The sequence below is a fragment of the Pogoniulus pusillus genome, chromosome 11, assembly GCF_015220805.1.
Source record: "Pogoniulus pusillus isolate bPogPus1 chromosome 11, bPogPus1.pri, whole genome shotgun sequence".
In the NCBI taxonomy this organism is placed as follows: Eukaryota; Metazoa; Chordata; class Aves; order Piciformes; family Lybiidae; genus Pogoniulus; species Pogoniulus pusillus.
The window spans coordinates 19,727,485-19,749,766 of record NC_087274.1 but is presented as its reverse complement, the minus strand read 5'-3'; the positions used below and the strand labels follow the sequence as shown (position 1 = coordinate 19,749,766).

Here is a 22,282-nt window from a genome sequence, read left to right as displayed (position 1 = left end):
AGTGTAAGCTGAGACTCTCTTTAGTTTTCAGGTGTGTACAGAGATGCTAAGACCCTACGATACTTCAGCTTGGCTTACTGTTTGCTGGACATGATGTTTAAATTTCCTACATCAGAAAATCAAATGGATAAAAATACATTCTTAAAAAACCCTTTTAAATTTTGTGTAAGTAAAAAAAGGGATAATAGATCAAGCCAACAATACAGAAATACAGGAGTATTTGCTGCTCGCTCATCTGAAGTCAGCCAGAACTATATGTAACTCAAAATCATAAGCAATAAATAACTGGATATAAGCTGTGAGAAGTTCTGGTCATGCCTATCTCAGAACAGACATTCTTGCACTAGTCAGGACTCAGTGAAATCTTTGGGCTGGAGTGAGAATTTACAGACTTCTTTTTTTCCAGTTGGGACAAGAAGGAACTAGGAAATGTGATGGAGGCATGTAAAACAGAGAGTATCTTGGAAAAGTAATGGTAATAGTTATTCACCTTCTCATAGCAGAAATACTATAAATAACTTATTAAAAGGCAGCAGGTTTGACACAGAAATGAATTATTTTTCACAGAAGGCATAATTATGTATGGAGCTAATTTCCCAGAGGATGCTGGATGTCAAAAATACCCTGGTAGGTTCAAAAAGTAATTATCACAGTTTATGAGCGAAACTTTGGCTAAAGTACGTATAATACAAAGATGCAGTTCAAACTTTCAGCACAGGAAGTATTTCAGTAGCAGAATGAGAGAGAACAGTATGAAAGGGGAATTGTCACTCTAAATTCCCCTTATTCTTTTTTTTTTTTTCTTTATCTGGACACTTCTGAAAACAGGATACTGAATGCACTGGGTTTGTGTGCAAAGGTTTTGATAACGGGAGCACTAGAATCTTGCTGTGTCCAACACAGCCAATGTCAGCTCCACGATGGACCCACTGCTGGCCAGAGCTGATACAATCAGCAGTGGTGGTAGCATCTCTGTGATATTGTATTCAAGAAGAGGAAAAAGTTCTTTGCTCAAGAGCAATGGCAGCTGCAGAGAAGAGTGAGAATGTGTGAGAGAAACAACTCTGCTGACACCAAGGTCAGTGAAGAAGGAGAGGGAGGAAGTGCTCCAAGTGCCAGAGCAGAGATGTCCCTGCAACCTGTACTGAAGACCATGGTGAGGCAGGCTGCTGCCCTGCAGACTAGCAAAAATCCTTATCTACGACATAATTCTGTTAAATTAATCAGACTATATGTAAATACTCTACCAGCTGATACTAGCTACATTACCTTTAGGACCTCAGTTTACACAAAAAGCTCTTTTGAACCCCTGCCTGTGCAGTATGATGCTAATGTGACTGTGCTGTAGGATACGCTAGATTTAATCTAACAGGACCACAAATTCAGCAGAGCTACAGTAAGTGAATATGGCACTCCAGATGTGGCCTCACCTGTGCTGAGCAGAGGGAAAGGTTCGCCTCCCTCCACCTGCTGGTAACATTTTGCTTAAGACAGTCCAGGAAACCATCTGCCACCCTTGCTACAAGGACATGTTGCTGCCTCATGCTCAACAAAGCAAACATGTCCCCAGCATAGAGTGATGCATGAAGCACACAGGAAGCACACAGAGGCGGAATAGTGGCAGGACAGCACCGAGCTGGATCAGAAAGAAAAGTGAGAAGGGAGGTGGCCTGTGGCAAGCAGAAGTGGATAATCAAGCACTGCCAGGAGACCATCTAAGTGCAAACTATAATGCCACCATAATGTCAGTCTGTACCAGCACCCATCAAAGCTACTCAAACTGTATTTGATACAATCTAGATATGGGACAGGGAAGATAACTTTACAGCATAGGCAAGCTGCTCAGAGAGCTGAAGCAGCCCTACCCTACCAGATCTCTGAAGTCACTAGGGAAGTGTGATCTAGGACCAAATTTTGCAGTAGAAAGTGATTAAGAAATAAAACAAATCCTAAAACTACTGAAAGTTTTGAAATCCTTTTTGAAGTCTAATGCTTGGGCTAAAGACTACTGCTTTAAACTGATTTATTGTCACGACCATCACTTGCCCTGGGCACACTATACAGTATTTTTTTAAGTAACTGATAATTTTGCAATTATGTTAAACACAAACCTCAGAAGTTCATGCTCATTAGTCCTAAATAATCGAGGTATTTCTACATGCATGTCTTGAATTATCAGGTATTGATAAGGAAATGAAACACCTGAATAAAGATGTACTACCATACATTACCACCAAAAATCCTTTGATGTAAGTAGACCTTACAGCTTTGAACACAAAAGCATGTGAAGAGCTGGAATTCCTCTTTTCAAAAACCCAGTATAATGTTAACACTTCCTTACAACCCAATCTCTTTTTCCATACCTCATTTGACGCAGAGGATTATCAAGGTCTTTCATTTCTGAGACTCTAAAAATAATCATTCTTAGAGAAACAGACAGAAGGCTTATTATATCCACTATACTTTTTACCTTTTTGCCTTGGATAATTAGGGACATTAGTTCATGATTTGCAGTGCCTAGGGAATACTGTCATTAGCAGGGGAATGTTCTCTGGTACCCTGAGGAAATGAAAAGCTTTTAAGAGCAATCACTGTTAATCACTACTATGCCAACATTATATACCATCTGGAACTGAGGATGATATATAGACAGGACACAGTAAGTGACTCTATTTTACTTGCATTGCAAGCCCTCAATAAAAATGTACTTTTAAAACATCCCTTTGGGTATCTAAGAATCCTGCAGGACTTACACTTCTTGTTCAAGCTACTGAAGATACTTTCTTGGATTCCATAGCTGAGCTTGCTTTATTGTGGTTTTAGCATTATTATACTTTGTTTCATAATTTCACTTGAGAAGTAAATGCCAAGGGCAAGAAGAAGGCGCCTTTTCTAAGGGTTAAAGCAAAACTGAACGGAAAAGTGATAAATGCAATTAACTTTATCTTTACATTCAGCTCAGCAGGAGACTTAGCACCTGAACAGTTGCAGTACTCACAGCTGAGTGTATAGAACAAAATTACATGCTGGTGATTTGAAAGCAATTGCTATTTTTTGTTATACCAAATAATTTCTCTCCAGTGTTAATTGCATATAATAACCTACAAATTGTTAATCATATAAAAGCAGAATAAAACAGAGAGAAAAGGGCTATTTTTTAAAAGTATATTGGTTTAAAAAATATATAGTATTAATAAAACCAAGGGAAGCTCTTGCTTTTGGTGTAGAGTCAGAATTTAATGCTAACTAAAATCTTATTGTGTCTTATTTCTCTGCTGTACTAACCACAGATGCCAACCTCAAGCCCAACCTCACAGGGCTGCAAGTAGTACACACAGAAAAAGGAGGCATCTACATACCACAGTCCTCAGTGGGGAACCTTATCAACTGAAAACATGAGGCCTGCCAATAGAGCACAAATAATCAGCAAAAAACCCACAACTAATGACTCCTAGTAAAGGGATCTAACAAGTTTATAGATTTGTAGAATTAGAAAGAACTGAAGAAGCCACCTACTGCTGCTGACTGAACAACAAAACAAACCCTAACACCAAAACCTTCTAGTCAATTTATGCCAATTACTTCTTGTGATAGCTACTGTGGACACAGACATCAAAAATCTTTCCTCTTTCTGACTAAATTATTTAGGACTTATGTTCTTCTCCTATTACTATATCTTTAGACAAACAGCTTCAACATATTTTTCAATCTGTTCTTGAAGCAAGTGCTGCTATACTAAGTAATCATTACTGCCTTCTGGATACTTTCTAATTTGTCTGTAATTCTGGTCATTAAAGAGCTCAGTTGTTGCAGAGTGATTGTCTCCTCATCTTACCAGACGTGCAGTATTTAGCTATTTAGTCCCATGAGCTCCTCTGACACTCATTTTTATACTTCTGGGATTGCAGTGGCTCATCCTCTAACGGGAGGGTAAAAATCAAAAAGGAAGTGCTTACATTCTTGAAACCTCTATATAAGATCTGAAGTTCCTTCTTTGTGAATTTACTCTGTGCTTCCAGCAGTTCAAGAGCTTCAGGTCTATGTCGTACTGTGGCCATTTCCATTTCATCTTCTACAGTGTCTGCAGAACACAAGAGACAGAGAAGGAAAGCTCAACAAGAAACACAGGATGCAGAAATACCTAACCCTTGCAGAAAACAACAACAACAAAAAAGTTAAATGACATTCTATAAAGAAGAAGTTTTTGCAGTTCTCAAGGCAAATGACACGTTCATTTTGAACTCAGAGAGAAAGGGTATCTACCTGCCATTGTGGCTGTATGGGGCAGGGAACAGCAATGATGATCCTGTGGTCTGGACATTACATCAATACAAATGGCAATAAACTGGAAAGCCAACACTCAGCAAGGGCATGCATGACACAGTATGACTGTTCTGTTTCTATGTCTCTCTGATCAAAGAAAATGACTGTATAAAACTTTACTGACTCCAGAATGCTGGGAATTTACCCTTGGATAATGAATGGATGTCAATTCACTGTATCAGACTGGGATTTTAATTGACTTGTGAGAAGGTGTTTGGGAAAGTGTGGGGGGACTGACGTTACACATTCAACAGCAGACCTTATACCTTTGGTGTAACAAACCCTTCAGGGCAAACATGATTACTGATGGTGAGCAGCAGGGAGGAACAGGATGATTTTAGTGACCTAATCTTTAGGTGAATAAAAATGTGGATATACACAGTCAAGGCTTACAGCTGAGTGCAGCCCTAAACCAATGAATGACAGCAATGATATATTCTCCCCAGGGAGTTTTAAATATAAAAGTTCAATAAAATAGCTAAAGAAATGTATCATTTGTATTTTTATATAGGGTGCCAGCCATAAGCCTGATCAAAAACATGAATGTGCATGTCCATTTTTAAGTAACCCCAGTGTTAAACATAGTTTATGTAGTACTTGAGGCTAATTCAATCAACTCACAGTCTTACTGTGGTTTAAGAATTACACCAGCCACAGAAATGTAACTTGATAGAACACATCTAATTATCACTTCCAGAAAGCCGAAGATACATGGATTTTATTTCATCAGAAGATGGGAATCTGCCTTTTAAAATAAACTCCATTCAGTTTTCATTAAAGCACAATATTAGGTTACTCCATTCAAATATTGTGATGCTTGTACCTTCACATATTTTTGTTCTGCTGCAATGCAGTAATAGGAACTTTCAGCTACTTGGCAGAAACCTGGTATGAGAAGGTACAATTCAGCTAAACAAAAAATGAATGCCATTTAAATAGCTATAACCATAACAGATAAACTGCTTGCAGAATTCTTCACAGAACTGTAGGATCTTGTCTTTTCTTTAGCCAAAGAAGAACTCTGCCATGAGAACTCATCTCGGGAATATGGTCTCAGTGTCACCCAGATGATCTCAGTGTCACCCAGTCTCAGAATGCCTGTTGGGTATTGGCTTGTGGACAAACTATAATATGTTGATGAAAAGCTCAACATGAGCCAGCAATATGTGTGTGCAGCCCAGACAGCAACTGTGTGCTGGGCTGCAGCAAGACCAGTGTGGCCAGCAGGGCAAGGGAGGTAATTCTCCCCCTTTGCTCTCATCAGACCCCACCTGGGGTACTGTGTATAGTTCTGGAGCCCCCAACACAAGGACATGGAACTGTTGAACCAAGTCCAGAGGAGGCCACCAAGATGCTCAAAGGGCTGGATGCTATGAGGACAGGTTACCAGAGTTGGGGCTCTGCAGCCTGGAGAAGAAAAAGCTTCCAGGAGACCTTGCAGTAGCCTTCCAGTATCTGAAGGGGGCCTACAGGAAGGCTGGGGAAGGACTACTGACAAGGTCTTGTAATGACAGGACAAGGAATAATGGATTTAAACTGGCAGAGGGAAGATTTAAACTAGATGTTAGGAAGAAGTTCTTTCCAGTGAGGGTGGTGAGACACTGGCACAAGTTGCCCAGGGCGGTTGCGGAACACAGAATCACAGAATGTGTTCAAAAATCAAAGGTCACATTCTGTGATTCTATGATCCATAACATCCCTAGAGGTGTCCAAGGTCAAGCTGGACAAGGCCTTGAGTGACCTGTTTTAGTGAGAGGTATCCCTGCCTATGGCAGGGGGTTGGAATTGGCTGATCTTTGAGGTCCCTTCCAACATAAACCATTCTACAATTCTATGTTTCTCTTTCATTTTTTCTTTATAGACTACTTCATATGACTTGTGGACCCCTAGTATCTCTATGAAAACTTCTAGTCTAAGCACTATTGACAAAACACCTGATATAACTTTCTATTAACCAATTTTGGTAACAATTTTAAAGGGCTAGTATCTGAGCTCACAAGATAATAAAATTTGATCCTGTTTCTTCAAAAAGACATGGTGAGGTGCAAAGACGGAGTCTTGACAAACCTTCCTTTATGGATGAAATTTAAATAAAGTAGTTCCAGAGTTGAGAAGTTGAATTCCTATTCTGTGGAAGGTGCAACAAAGTTCCACTTTAATACTGAATAAGAACCATAGAATCAAGCAGTTTGGAAGAGATGTCCAAGATCATCCAGTCCAATCTATCACCCAGCCCTAGCCAATCAACTAGACCATGGCACTAAGTGCCTCATCCAGGTTTTTCTTGAACACCTCCAGGGATGGCAACTCCATAGAATCACCACCTCCCTGGGCAGCCCATTCCAATGCAAATCACTCTCTCTTCCTCCTAACATCCAGCCTATACTTCCCCCAGCACAACTTGAGACTGTGTCCCCTTGTTCTGTTGCTGGTTGCCTGGCAGAAGAGACCAACCCCACCCGGCGACAGCCTCCCTTCAGGTACTTGTAGACAGCAGTAAGATCACCTCTGAGCCTCCTCCTCAACTGCAAGTCATCACTAGGTGCTTGCACCAAATTAGTGAAAGAATCAACCTCAGAACAAATATTGTTGAAAAGTCAATTGTGGTTTATATTCCAAGAGTTATATGGGATTTAAATAGACTGTTATTTAGACAGGGAGGAACTTGGAATGAGCTATCTAATCACCATTTGTGAAACATCTGGCTGCCTAGAGAGACATCTACAAGCTTTTCTACAAGCTAAATGAATACACACAATACATGTGAGGCTAGAGATAAAGCCCAGGCAATGTGATGCTGATTACAACGTTTGGTATATCCTTAGTGATAAATAATTTTATAGCCTTTTAATGATTCATTAAGAACATAGAAGACTGTAATATGGTAATGGTTGTGTCTTTCTGTTAATGAAAAGATTCATTTTAACACTCTTTTCACACTCTACATCCACAGACTCTTACAGATCTAAACAAAAAAGAAATAAGATCACAGTAAACTTCCTTATAATGTGCCAACTACATTGATTAAAATACTAGACTACATTGATTAAAATACTAGAGCATTCATGAGTCACTTGCAGATTTGTGTTTTTTCTCTTCACACTTATGGTTACTGTTATCCAAGCTAGGAAAAAAAAAAAAAAAAAAAAAAACAAACCACCAAAAAACCAAAACCTCTGTATTTTAAAATATGCAAGGGAAATGTGTAAGAACACAGCTATTTCTAAACATTACTGATGGCATTAATGAAAAATTAGTTATTTAAATTCTCTAGTTCATTCAGCCTCAGAAAAATTAAAAGGTTGGTGTTTGTTTTTTCCATCAGAACCTAACACATCAACTGAAAAACAGAAATAAGTTCATATTCACTCATTAATATACTGAATAAAATATTCTTACTGATTTCTTAATAAGGAGCTTTCTTCTAGCTATAAGGGCAGTTTTTCACTTATTTGCATAGCAGCTATAATTTGAACCCTTCATTGTTCATCAAAACCCAAAATGTGTAAAAGCAATGCACAAAGAAGAGATACTCTTCAAACCAAGGCAGTTGCAGAACTATGTGCAAAGTTTGGGCTCCATTCATACCTGTGAAAATTGTCCCCATACACCCTTCCAAAACCTTTCTTGAGTCTAGTCCTGTCTCTAGTACATGCATTTAGCTAAGGAAGGATGGATTCAGGTTTAAGGTTACTAGGTTAAAGCACACAAATAAGGAAAAAAAGTATTCTTTGACATACTTTGTTCAGTGGGAATATTGAACAATAGGATTATTTTTATTTTCAGATAACCTTTGTCTGTACATAGCAATAGAAGCTAAGTGCAGATGTGCAAATTCAAGCTATGCATATTTCAGCAAATTACTTGTTATAAAAATATTTCCCCCTAATGTTTCCAAAGAATTCATATTATTATGGTAGGTAGTGCTGGCTTCATTCCTAGTACATTACAATGTTGCTTATTTCATGCTACTGGAAATCAAATAGCACATTATATCAAAACTGGATAATAACATTGTGTGCCTACATTGATATTATTATTTCACATAATATTTTCAATTAATATAACATTCTTACTTCATATAGCATTGCATTATTGATGAAAGCACAGAGGAAAATGTTCAATGCATCTTTCTTTACTGCTTGGTTTTTAAATATGAAATATCTGACTTCTCTTCTGGTTTACAAAAGACCTCCAGCATCAAAGTGCAAGTTTTGCATAGTCAAGGTTATTGAGATTGACTCTAAAATATTTTTGTGTTATCTGTGCAGAAAAAAAAGGCTTGCATAAAAGTATGCAAGGAATAAGGATGCATTCAACCAACTTCAGACAAACAGATCAATTATTCTATGTCCATTTTCTACTCTATCATTGGAAGTGTTGAAAGTCAATTTGGATGGGGCTTTGAGGAACCTGAAAGATGTCTCTGCCCATAGAAGAGGGGTTGGATCTTGGTGATTTTAAATGTCTCCTCCAACTCAATCTATTCTGTGGTTCCTTCAGTGTTCTAAGGCTATATTACTCAGGTCACACAGCTGAAAGCAGCTTCTACAGAACGAATCACTATCAGGTGTCACTAAAGTAACCGACCTGTTTAAGCTGTTCTATTTTCAAGCAAAACACATCAGCTGAAACCACCCTGAAAACAAACCCAATATTGTGCATCCACATCTTTAGTCCTTTTCATCTTTGAGATGTCAAATTTAGAAAGGAAACCAAGTACTACAGTCTTCTCTATAGAAAAATATACAAAAGGCAGTGAAGTCAGATAGCAAAAAGGAAACCTAGATCTATGCTACTGAAGTCTGGGCACTCATTAGGGGCCTGTGTTACATAGCTGAGCTGCCCTGAGTTGTCTCATATTTGCTGGACATGGGGAAATGCTCTTGGAAGCCCTCAGATTGAGCAATATGCCTTATCAGAAGAGTATAGAAGAAGTACAGGAACCACTCATCTTCTATTTTTAATGCGCAGATTAGTGTCTACAATTAAGTCAAATTAGACTGAATTTGGTCCATAGGGGTATTTTAAAATCAGTTATAGTAGCCAGTTTAAATAGGAAGATGTCAGTGTTACTCCTATAATCTATCTAGGTGGGTATACAAATATATACATCTGTCTACATCTATATGTCTATGTAGGGATAGATCTCTCTCTCTCTCTCCCTGCCTTTTTTCAACTGCTAGCAACCCTTGAGAGATTTTATGTCCTCAGAGTATATGAAGACATTAAAGGTAGTGTCAGCGTGTTTTTCCTTTATCTTCACACTCACAGGGCTTTGGGTTTGTTTTTTTTCATTTGCTTGGGGTTTGTTTTCTGAATCTCATTATTGCTTTTTCTCTCAGACATAATCTTTAAGTTCTGTTGCCTATATAGTTTGATGCTTTCTAGCCAAAACCTGCAGGGCAAAGCCATTCCTCCCAGGCCAGTACTGCTGATACTATTCTGTGCATTGGATAGCAAGCACACACAGGCATGTACATAAAAAGATACCACTTTTCAAACATATTGAGAGCAGGTATTTAATTTATGAAGAGAACCACTTCTCAACAAGCTTTCAGAGCAGGAAGTGCTAACCCAGTAGCTCCTGTGTGGCAGATTCTGGCACTGGTATCTTGCCATCCTGCTCTCATGGCCCAGGCTGTTACCAGCCCACAAATCTGTTCATCATTTGATTTTAAACCTCAGTAGAGCATACGATTACTTCAGCAGATAACTTGTCTCTCAAATGAGCAGTTAATGAAGGTATAACTTTCAATGCATGCAAACCTAAAAAAAAAATCAAATGAGAAATAAAACTTGCTTTGAGTAACAGGAGATGTCGTTTTGGCAGCCGAGCAGGGCAAGAGCTTCATAAGTCGCTCTTTAATGCTGCGTTTGGTACTGTTCTGAGCGTAGAGGAAACCTAAAAAATATATTATCAGGACTGTTAACACAGGCTTGAGAACAAAGTCGGTACATGCTGCAGAGCTCATCATTATAGCAGAATCCTGATGGGAAAAGGCCAAGCAGATGGCAGCCATCCTGAATTGCAAAGGGCAACCAGAATTTCTGAACAGGACAACAAAATTGTTTTGTCTCTGTATTTTTTCCAATAATAGGGATTTTTTTTTTTTTTTTGCATGTGTGCATCTCTTGTGAAGTTCTTACAACCCACTTCAGTTCTTATCAGTCACTTTAAAACATCTAACAGAGTAGGATCGTATTATGTATTTAAAACAACATAAGGTAAGAAAATTCATAACATTTTTCATGCTAAAATATTTTAAAGACTTTGAAGTCTCTTTAGCTTTGAAGTTTAACATGGAAAACAAAACTAAACCAAACCCAGATAAAATCTCAGAGATATCTTTTGTTGTCCTTTCTGGCAGTCTTCTAGTTCCACAGCTGAGTTTTCCCACATAATTCACTCAGCAACTGTGATACCCAGTCTGGTACTTTTGCCTTTTCTGAATATTAGAATATCAACCATGACATGTAACCAGCTTCCCTTCTCTTTTTGGCATTCTATAGATGTTTATTTTTAACTTTAAATACTGCCATGGATGAAAAGTTAACATCCACATGCCATAAAGCAGGTGTACAGCACTTCCTGTATTCACCATAAAGGAAATTGCCAGAGCAACTGCCTGAGAGGTCTAACTAGCCATTTTACAGAAAGTGGCTGATAGAAGCAAGCATCTCCTGGGTGGATATTCTCTGCAAATGATAGACTCAACAGCTGTAAAACAGCTGAGTAAATTATTTATGTTCCTGAGAAAGGTAAAACTCATTTTGGACACTATGCAATGCCTGCATTTTTCATCTCATCTGGATATCCTCAAATACAAATACTGCCCAGGAATGGCTCTTACTGCCAACGGCAAGAATGCCAAACTGATGGGGCAAGAAATGGAAACACAACTGATGGTTCCTGTGCTAGCAGCACAGTCACCAGGATAATCCTCAGATATCCCCAGTACTGCACTTGTGCTGAATACAGATAGTGACACGACGTAGAACAGCTTCCTCTCTGTCACCAAAACACCTCGAGAAAGTATGTGCTTGTATTTGGGAACGGAAGGAAAATGTAGGAAAGCTTTAAGGATTTTAAACTTTGTAAATGAAAGGAAAAAAAAAAAACTTCCTTTGTATAAAAGACTGAGGGAAATTAAAGAAATGGGGAAAACTAGGAAAGACACAACCACATCCTTAGAAAATCAACCATTGCCAGGCAAATCCTGTCTCTATGAGAACAGCAGCTTTGGTGGACAGACAAAACAACCCAGTTTCAGCACAAGGTCAGATGGACCTAAACGACCATCTCTAGAAATGTCAAAACCACATAATACAAATAATAAGAATGAATGCACTTATTATCTGAAGGCCTTTGCTAGCAGCTCAGCTCAAAAACACTGCAGGTAAATGCATCAACTAAACAACAATCTGTGACATTTTTAGTTTCAATACCAACCCAGAGCCTTCAATTGGATATCTTGTGGTCTCAGCTGGCAGTGTCTGCAGTATCACACTAAAGCTTGTACTGTACATAACTGAATACAAAGCAAATTTGTTCATTTAAAGATTTTTTTTCCTTACTAGGAATTATTCTAATATAGACAGGATGCAGAAATATCTATTTCTAGCTTGATCATTTAAGTTTTGCAACATCCATGTATTACTTCAATAATTACATAGGTCCACAGCCTATGTAATTACTGAAGCTATATACTGTGCTTTGCAGAACCTAAAGAGATGTGTTATTTCCAAAGGGTTTGATACTCAAACCTTTGAGTAAGCAAACAATTTATCTACTTTTATGCTTACACAAAAGACCATGGAATTCAATGTGAACCATATGGACTTTGCTGTAGTATGATCAAACTAAAAAAAAAATTAAAACCAGTGGGAGGAGGAGAGGGAGAAAGTAACAAAATAATGCCAGAGGAGTAATTTAGGAGGTCAGTGTAACTTTTGTCCTCACTTTGGCAGCTAATTTAAAATGTGGACAGGGAAAAGGTGAAGGAATTGGTTTATCTTCTCATAGCATAAGGAAGCAGCACAGAAACATTTTGCTGCCAGTGGCTGCAATGGGTTTATTCTGCAGCAGCTACAATCCACTGTCATGACCTCCTTATCAGTACAACAGCTCATAATGTAATTTTTTATGTGTAAAGGACTGCTTAATAGACAGAACATGCTGCACCTTGAGCCTGTGCTGAGTCAGTGTTTAATGCCTATTGAAACACTAAAGTGTTAATTAAGATGAAATAATGCAGAGTTTCTGTGAGTTCTGGAGCCATTTGCCCAGTTTGAAACAAGATGAGGAAAAAGCTGCAACTATTAGGAGGTTAATTAATCTAAGAGATTAAAGCTTATTCCATAGTAAGAGATCCTCATCGTATTACCAGTCTTCAAAAATGGCTGTTCATGAAAGCTCAAGAGCCATGAAGACCAACATGCTGATAATGATGTCATTTACTTGGACACTAGCAAAGCCTTCAGTACTGTCCTGCATGACATCCTGATCTCCAAAATGGTGAAACATGGGTTTGATGGATGGACCACTAGATGGATAAAGAAGTGGTTTGATGGCTGCACCCAAAGAGTGGCTGTCAATGGCTCCATGTCCCAGTGGAGGCCAGTGACAAGTGGAATCCCTCAGAGATCAGTCCTGAGACCAGTCTTGTTTAACATCTTTGCCAGAGCCATGGACAGTGACAATGAGTGCACCCTCAGCAAGTTTGCTTATGACACCAAGCTGTGTGGTGTGGTTGACAGCTGGAGGGAAGGGATCCATCCAGCAAGACCTTGACAGGCTGGAGAGGTGGGCCCAAGCCAACCTCATGGAGTTCCACGAGACAAAGTACAAGGTCCTGCACCTGGGTTGCGGCAATCCCAAGCACAAATATAGGCTGGGCAGTGACTGGCTTGAGAGCAGCCCTGAGGAGAGGGACTTGGGGGTGCTGGTGGACAGGAAACTCAGTATGAGCCAGCAGTGTGCACTTGCAGCCCAGAAAGCCAACCAGATCCTGGGCTGCATCAAGAGAAATATTGCCAGCAGGGTGAGGGAAGTGATCCTCCTCCTCTACACCGCACTGGTGAGACCCCACCTGGACTACTGCATCCAGTTCTGGAGCCCCTAGTACAAGAAGGATATGGATGTGCTGGAAAGTGTCCAGAGAAGGGCCATGAGGATGATCAGAGGGCTGGAGCACCTCTCCATTGAGGAGAGATTGAGGGAGTTGGGGCTGTTCAGTCTGGAGAGGAGAAGGCTCCGAGGTGACCTGACTGTGGCCTCTCAGTGTCTGAAGGGGATTACAAGAAAGCTGGGGAGGAACTTTTTAGGATGTCAGGTGGTGATAGGACTGATGGAATGGAACAAAGCTAGAAATGGGTAGATTCAGACTGGATGTTAGGAAGAAATTCTTCACCACAAGGGTGGTGAGAGCCTGGAATGGGTTGCCCAAGCAGGTGGTGGAAGCCTTATCCCTGGAGGTGTTTAAGGCCAGGCTGGATGAGGCTCTAGACAGTCTGATCTAGTGTGAGGTGTCCCTGCCTATGGCATGGGGGCTGGAACTATATTATCCTTGTGGTCCCTTCCAACCCTGATTGATTCTATGGGACTGATACTGCTTCCTTCAAACTTATAACCCAGAATAACACTAATTATTTGTCCACAAAGAGATATTCAGAAGCAGATGAATTTTCCAAACTCTTCTTGATTCTTTCTTAGTAATTGGTTGACAAGATATTTCACAGCTATTACCCCTAACCCAATCAGTCTCAAACTTTACTGGACTAAGCATGAAGTTTCTTCAAATTCAGGTTAGTTCCCTGGCACTGCCTCCTCTTGGGCTTGATAATTTTCATTGCAGAGGAACAAATTAAAACTGTGAGACACACTTTTCCCCACAATTCGCCACGGGAGTGTCCTAGAACTCCTCTCCACATGACATCACCAGGAATGGTGGGCATTTGTCCCAAGAGGTGTCCACACTTCACAAAACACTCTGTAAGTAGGGCATGGCTTATATATTCTCGTACCTAGGTATTGCTTTACTGAGGTATGTGCAGCATATAGACTTGGGGCACACCAGACCTCCTTTAAGGAGTGAAATTTAGCATGATTTATATCTGTAATTGCAATTGATAGTGGCTGAAATCTCTGATTTACAGATATTTAAACTAGAGAATTGTAGCTCTACAACTCTAATACTAAGAGTTTATTATGGAGGGCACCATGCATACACATGGCAAAATTGTCAGTACAATTGTTTCCTGAATTGCTACTTTTTAGTATCCTATTTGGCCAAAAGCATCCTGGACCATTGCTAAGTGTGTGTGACCTAGCCACACCAGTTATCACAATGCTGACAGGCTGATGTATATCTGATACTGCTGGTTACAGCAAAAACAAAGCAATAAAAAATAAATACCCCCAAAAAACCCCATCATAGTCATCAAGAAATTGACAAGATAAGGAAAAAGGGCATATTAGAACACAAAACCTGTTATTTATAAGTGATTTTTAAATGATCATATATTCCTAATCCTATACACCTTTACCTGCCCTAAACTCTTTACATGTTTACTTTTTTCAGCACGATCCCTGCTTTAGGAAGACAGTACCTAATGCCTTGCTGCTACAGAAACAGGTGAAACTACCCCAGGAAAGACTATAAAGCCACAAGAGTATTGTAGGAGTTTTCAGAGGTAAAATATCTGTGTGTGTGACTGTCTTTGCAAGTTCTTTGTAGTCAGCCTGAAAGTGAGGGCAGGTAGGCCACTTTTTGGTGGTGTATATAAATCAGATAAATCAGTCTGCCTCACATCTCCACCCAGTGCACAAGATGAACTGTGCTATAGCTGCCCTTGCCCCCAGGCTTTCCTGCCTGCATCAAATGCCCTCTCTTTGAAGAAGCACTCTCCTGCCATTCCTCCCACCTCATCGCTGCCTTTTTGCAGTAAGATTAGGTGGTAATGTCAATGTAGAAGCCACAATCATCTGAGTACTGAAAAGAAGCTTTGGGGCAGGTAATCATCCTATTTAATAGAAAGTTTGAAAAGCAGAAACAGTACTCCCAAAAATTCTCCCTCCAGTGAAACATAAAAGGTTTTTTTTTTTTTCATCCCAGTCTTTTTCTCTCCATGTTTGCTTTGTTGTTTTGTTTGATTGTTCTTTTTTTTTTTGGGGGGGGGTGGGGTTGTGTTTGTTTTCTTCTCTTTGGTGTGTGGTTTTGGGGTTCTGGTTGTGTTTTTTGTTGTGTTTTTTTTTGGGGGGGGGAGTGTTATTTGGTTGGTTAGTTGGTTGGTTTTTCTTTTTTAATTTGTTTACTTTTTCTTTCCCAAAGTCTTCTTCCTGCTGTCAAAGACAACAGATGAGCTTCCACTGTTTAAGTCTCACTCGGCTGTTTGCTTGGCAAGGATTTACAATCTAGTGGCCACATCCAATACCTTGACAGGACAGCTAAGCATCCAGTAGCGCTGAAACTCGGATTTTGGGTTTTTTTCACTTCCAGGGTTTTAAGTCTTCCCATGAAAATGGGAAAAAAAAAACACCTATGTTGCACTGGTTCTGAATGTGATCTCTTAGGAAGAGGGTTAGTACAACACACGAAAGCCAAGCCGAACAGGTCATTTTCCCAAATCACAGATTTTTGGTAAGAAGTGCCAAAGGTTTTGAAGACCTCCCCCCCCCAAAAAAAAAAGAGAAAAGAAAAGCCTGAAGTGTTTCTTGGCATAATGGTGTGCACTCCATTTCAGCTGTATGATGGAATTTCTCTGAGGGCCTTAAGGGCTGGCAGCCCCACTAAACTGTTAATGGTTCAGCACAGATGGAGAAGCAAGGGAAACAAAATGAAGTGCAGATTTCATATTCACAGTTCAGGACTTCTGGAAGTGAGCCAAATCACAGTAGCGCTCCTTCCATGTAGTGAGTCTGGCAATGAAATAAAATGATGCACAAAATAAATATTTATAACTCCCAGCCTCAGCTCTCTGGAAACACCTGCCAAGGACCTGTGCGACTTTTCAGTAGGCTACTCGACAGGTCGTCAGCACTTCTGCCAAGCTAAGAAAACATTCTTGCTGATCTTATTTTCCTGTACATATGTGGGTTTACTTATTCTTCCTCTACTGCCCTTAAAACTTTCTATTTTTCAATGAAATATACCTATCAGCTACAGATACACTTACAGTGAATACTTTATCAGCTTCATGACCTACTAAAGCTCCATTAAACACATCAGATCTGCTACAAGGAGAAACCATGAAGGTATTGAGTTAAAAAAATGGATGACAGCACTTTACACTGCCTTTGAACACTCATTCAAAAGTCAGATTGCTCTCCTTCACATTAAAGTCCCTTGTATCTGATGGCAGACGTAGAGCAGGAGCTGGTAAAAACACTTCTCTACCAATGATTTTGAGGTTAGAGTCAATAGGAAAGTCTGGAGGCAAATAATACTTGAAGATGGATTGAAAAGCAAGGGCAAAGAACAAGTGATTCTGTCAAAAGCAGTAACTACAGCAGGGCATTTCCTGGGACTGGCAAATGCAAAAGGGTGAAAGGAAAGCTCTACCATCAAGGGAGAGAAAGAATATAGAAATGTCAACGTCTGAAAAAGATAAACACAAGGAATGGCCCTGCTTTTGTCCACACAGTCTCCATTACATTTCCTAAATGCAGCTTTGTTATTCAGACCATGCCTTCCCCTGAAATACATGCAGCTCTTGGACCTGGAAAACTGCTTCTGCTATGAGCAGTTTCCATGCAAATGTTTAATGCAAATATTATCTAAAACTGTTACAAACATCTCCAGGAGCACAAACACTGAAAATCACAGAGTTTCTTCAGTGCAAAGCTTGAAAATGTATTTGTTTTTCAATACCACTTCATTAATTTTATGTGACTTAACACACCTGCACACACATTCCCAGAGTGTATGTAAAACCAGGCTGATGCCCTATGACAAAACCTGTATTTATAACAGATCATTCAAAAGAAAGCAAGCAGTAAAACCTTTGCTCCTATGGCATTTATAGCCTGAAATGTTATTTTTCTCTATGTGATTTCTCTTATATTCTTCAAAATATTAAGAATATTCACTGGAAGAATGAATGATCACAGACTGTCCAAACTTTATTTAATATTGTGGTTAAATATTCCTTATGCAAGTTTGTGGGACTAACATATCTCATCTGGCATTTGATACTTTCATCTCATCCCCTCAGAGGAGGATGCTACAAAATCAGATACACCACTTCTATCAAACTCTCTCCTGAACTGTCTTTAGCATATAGTACCCATTAAATGCATCCATGACAACAGAAAAAGAAGCATGCTGCTTTCTCCCCTCAGATCACTAGTTTTTACTTCCTAGACTAGCATTTTCCAATCTTCAGGAACTTTATCTTTTTATCTAATACACTGCAGGGCTCACTACAGCTTGATAAATGAAATCCTAACAACTGCTGAGTTAAAATCGCCTTCACTGGAGAGTGTATTTTAAAAGGCTCCATTATTAAAGGGCTTCTTTAAGACATGGTTCAAAGTGAGAGTGTCTCAAAACAACACCCAGGTATTCAAAACAATAACGTGTAAGAAAAAAATCTGTTGAAGCTTAGTCTAGAGACCAGGATTATTCCTCTTGGGTGACGTTTGATAGTTTTTACAGCAGAAACCCAGGCTCCTTAAGATAATCTTCTGAAATAGTGCTAAGAGTATGCTGAAATCTCACACACTGGGACGTCTGTAAAGCTAACAGAGTTGTTATTTCTTTCCAGCTTGCAGATTCAGGGTCAGACTTGTTGAAGTATCTGAAAGGTTATCCTCCTCCCCTTCCTTTATTGATGGCTACTTGGAATACACACTGAGTTGCAATGACAGAGACAGTTCGAGTCTAACCTCTTCCCTATCAAAGCAGCAGTCCAAAACTCCAAACTGCCTGCAGCTGTGTTTTGTTCAGTAACCCTTCTCTTCAACAAACCCCACAGCGAGAAAACATTTCACTTCCCCCCTCCCCACATTGTACTAAGTGCTACAGTCAAAAAGCAAGAGGAAAAAAGTCCTGTATGCTATATAGATACACTTGAAGCACTGGACTGCTTAAATCTGAAAAGCCATGTACTCTTGGAAGATCTTCCACAACTACTTAAAACACAGCTTCTTTTTCCAGATAGAATATCAAATTAGCCCAAATTATTTCATTAAAAATGTCAAAATGGGACTCTAATAGACTTTGAACCTTTCAGATAACTATTGGGTCTTTTCAATTAAATTTCTTTCTGCACTCCAATAAGAGTCACATTAATGATCTGAAATAAAAATGTGCCCCAGGGAGGATTTGATTAAAAGCTACAATATTGAGGAACAATGATTCATTGGCAATCATAAATTTATAATATTGATGGCAGATAAAATTGCCTCATTTTTCAGCAAGCAATACACTCTCCAAGAACAAGTGGATCTGAAGGCATTTGAAGTCATTCACTGACAGTGAATTATGTAGACAGAAACTATATGGAAGTGACCTTTAGTCTGATTGACTATCATATCCTATCATGCATGTATGTTCATAGAAGATGAGGTTTCTTCACTGACTTAACAGATCAACACTGCTTGGGTATGACAACTGCATGTTACTGCTAGTGTTACATAACCAAGTGGAATTACTCATAGCAAACAGAAACTGCATTAAAAAAATGTGAGATGCAGATAGGAGTTAATGTTAGTGTCAGCTAATGGATTTTCAAGGCCACAGTCCTGTAGAATTGAGTTCACAGCTGAGTATCAGAAATGAAAAGAACACATGCATGAGGAGAACAACTGGAAGAAGCAAGGGGTTTAGTAGGACGAGACTGGAGGGAAACAACATTGGAGTCTTCACGCTGGGTAAGGCTGCTACAAAAAGGAAAAGAATCTTCTAATGTTTGTTGGATAACAGAGAGTAAGCAAGCTCAAGTTTCAGAAAATATTTATACTAAGTTGTTTTTTTCAAATAATCCTAATACAACCAGACAGATTTTCTAGGCATGGTATGGGCTTAACACTGCTTTAGTTGCTTCAAAGCATTTGACAGAAATCACTCAAACCTTCAATTTAGATGACAAACTAAACGACCACCTGACAACCTTACTAGCTTTGTTTTCATATTTCTGTGAAAACCAACCAAGTCTTAAGGAGAGCAAATGACCTCTCATACATCATAAACCTCCTTCTCTAACTGCAGCCTGTCAAGGATCTTCAGCTGGCTCAAATGTGACTTTGGACTGTTAAACCTTTGAGGCAGGGATTATGCATCTATCTGCATCTGTAATATGCAAGCATAGCCATTGATAAAAACTAAATGAGTCATACAAGTAACCCTGGTTCTGAAGAGTGTGGTACAGTGCTGTGAGCGAGCTCCCAGAAAAAGCAGGCACACAGGTTCCCAGCAAAACATGTACACAGGCTCATGATGAAGGGCTTCTTCCATCTTCCTCCCCTGATCCTGAGTCTTTGTTCTGATGCATGAGTCACAAATAAATATTTACCAGGAATACTTTATCAAGTGCAGAAAGGAATATGATGGTCTGTAACAGAGAATGATACAAGATACCAAAATTTCCAATTTTATAGACATATAGAGCTTATTAAATATGCCAACCTTCACCAGATTTTTTGTGCCCAGGTGGCCAAGAGAGCCAATGGCATCCTGGCCTGCATCAGGAACAGTGTGGCCAGTAGGATGATGGAGGTTATTCTTCCCCTGTACTCAACACTGGTTAGGGCCACACCTTGAGTACTGTGTCCAGTTCTGGGCCCCTCAATTCAAGAGAGATGTTGAGGTGCTGGAACGTGTCCAGAGAAGGGCAACAAGGCTTGTGAAGGGCCTGGAACACAAACTCTATGAGGAAAGGCTGAGGGAGCTGGGGTTGTTTAGCCTGGAGAAGAGAAGGCTCAGGGGGGACCTCATTGCTGTCTACAACTACCTGAAGGGAGGCTGTAGGCAGGTGGGGTTGGTCTCTTCTCCCAGGCAACCAGCAATAGAACAAGGGGACACAGTCTCAAGGCTGGATGTTAGGAGAAAGTTGCCAGAGAGAGTGATTGGCATTGGAATGGACTGCCCAGGGAGGTAGTGGAGGCACCATCCCTGGAGGTGTTCAAGAGAAGACTGGATGAGGCATTTAGTGCCATGGTCTAGTTGAATGGATAGAGCTGGGTGCTAGGTTAGCCCTAATGATGTTGGAGGTCTCTTCCAATCTGGTTGATTCTATGATTCTATTTTATTACTTGAGCCTAACTCGACTCTGGTTTTCTTTTTCATTTCAGATGTCCTCCTAATCAGAAAAAAAAAAAAAAATCCACAAAACTTCCCCTCAGAAAAAAAAATAATTGGTAGATACATTTTAGAAATCTTTATACTAATTGCTTTAAAATATATTTCAGTGCCTCTGTGAAGAACAACCACTCAGGAACCAGAACTGTCTTTAAGATTAGTGAAACAGAAGATCTGTATGCAAGATCAAGCGCCCATTTTCAATTATTAAAACAACATTCCTTCTGGTTTGTAGGAACATTAGTGCTGCCTCCTCAGGGTAAAGGATGAAGAAAGTAGTTATTTACTGGTGCTTGAGTTTTGTAATGTTTCTCTTCGGCACTTGGAAAATCTAATTTCCTGTGAGCGGGGCTTGTGTTATCATCCATCACAAGCCTTTTGTACTGGCTTCTCACTAATATTGCTCGTAGCAGCTTGGACTGATAAGTGTGATCTTTTCCAACTACAGATGCTTGGATCCCAATCAAAACAGATACCAGTCAAACAATATCAGTTAGGGCAGTACCAGGGACACACAGCCAGCTTTCTCTTCTCAGCTCTTCGCTGACTTTATTGAAAGATCTTCTTTATCTAATTTGTAGTGTTCCCAGAGTATAACCCTACTGCTGTCACCAGATTGTATTATTAGTAACTCAACTGCACTGAAAGCTGAATGAAAGCAGCTGTCAAGCAAATTCTAAAATTACAGTTATTTGATTTTTTTTTTTGGTGCCATAGTGGGAAGCACACACCAGCAATTTTGTGTGTATAGTAGGCAGAGCCGTTATTTTTTCACATCATTCTGTACCTCTCCTGTAACTCAGAACCAGACATTTTGATACTGAGACCTGTGTCTTGAATGATTAGAAGCACACAGGCCAAGATGAGATTTGCAAGAAGTCTAAGCATAAAATGCATGCAAACCCAACCAATCCTGCTTAGTTCTGAAAGATGAGCCACGTTACATAGCAAGTTAACTGCATCAAAAAATGTATTCACACACATTTTCAGTAGCACTGCTGCTTTGTTACGATTTGGCAGAACAACACACTGCTTCCAGAGAGCAGAGTATGCAGTTCTGCTTTTGCTTTGCCTGTTTGTTTTTCAGCTCTTTGAAAAAAATACTAAAGTTACAAAAAAAAGATTTTTAAGACTGATCAGATACAAAATGCAAATTGTATTAGTAAAGAATTACTGATGGAAGATTTCAGCAAGAATGGTTGAAGGATGAACAACTACAAGCTGCTGGCCACAGAAGGTTCCTCAGAATCCTTTTCCACAGAGAAGAGACTTGAATAATGACAGATTGTTTTGCTGATTTGACATCTAGCCAGGTCAGTAAGCTGAACTCATTGTGAGTCTACACAGTGTGATGGTTTGGGGGTTACTCCGCCCCCCCCACACACTTTGTATTTGCCCCAGCTAACTCAGACGTACCCTGGGAATATAGATGAAGCAATTTATTTACAGCTAGCAAAATTTACAAGCAGCTATTTACAATATATACAGTTATATACAATTATATACAGAAATATACAAAGGATAAACAATACAAAAGCACAACTCCCCTCCCAGAAACCTGAGTCCCCAGGAGGGGCTCTCAAACCACCCCAACACCTCCCCCGGTCCCTCTCAACCTTACCCCAGTTCTCAGGAAGAAGAGAGGTGCGGCCAAGAGG

General features: G+C 39.7%; 1 protein-coding gene across 11 annotated transcripts in view; it reads right to left on the bottom strand.

Annotated features, from left to right (window-relative positions):
• The window catches only part of KCNIP4 (potassium voltage-gated channel interacting protein 4), a 332,118-nt gene that overhangs the window by 32,074 nt on the left and 277,762 nt on the right, over positions 1-22,282 (bottom strand). For 8 of the 11 annotated variants that reach the window (XM_064151349.1, XM_064151344.1, XM_064151352.1 and 5 more), the window contains one exon: positions 3,957-4,081. In XM_064151349.1, the coding sequence (XP_064007419.1) occupies positions 3,957-4,081 (125 nt within the window). Of the gene's footprint in view, positions 1-3,956; positions 4,082-10,126; positions 10,229-22,282 lie in introns of all 11 variants that reach the window. The other 3 variants (XM_064151345.1, XM_064151342.1, XM_064151353.1) reach the window with 1 other exon arrangement.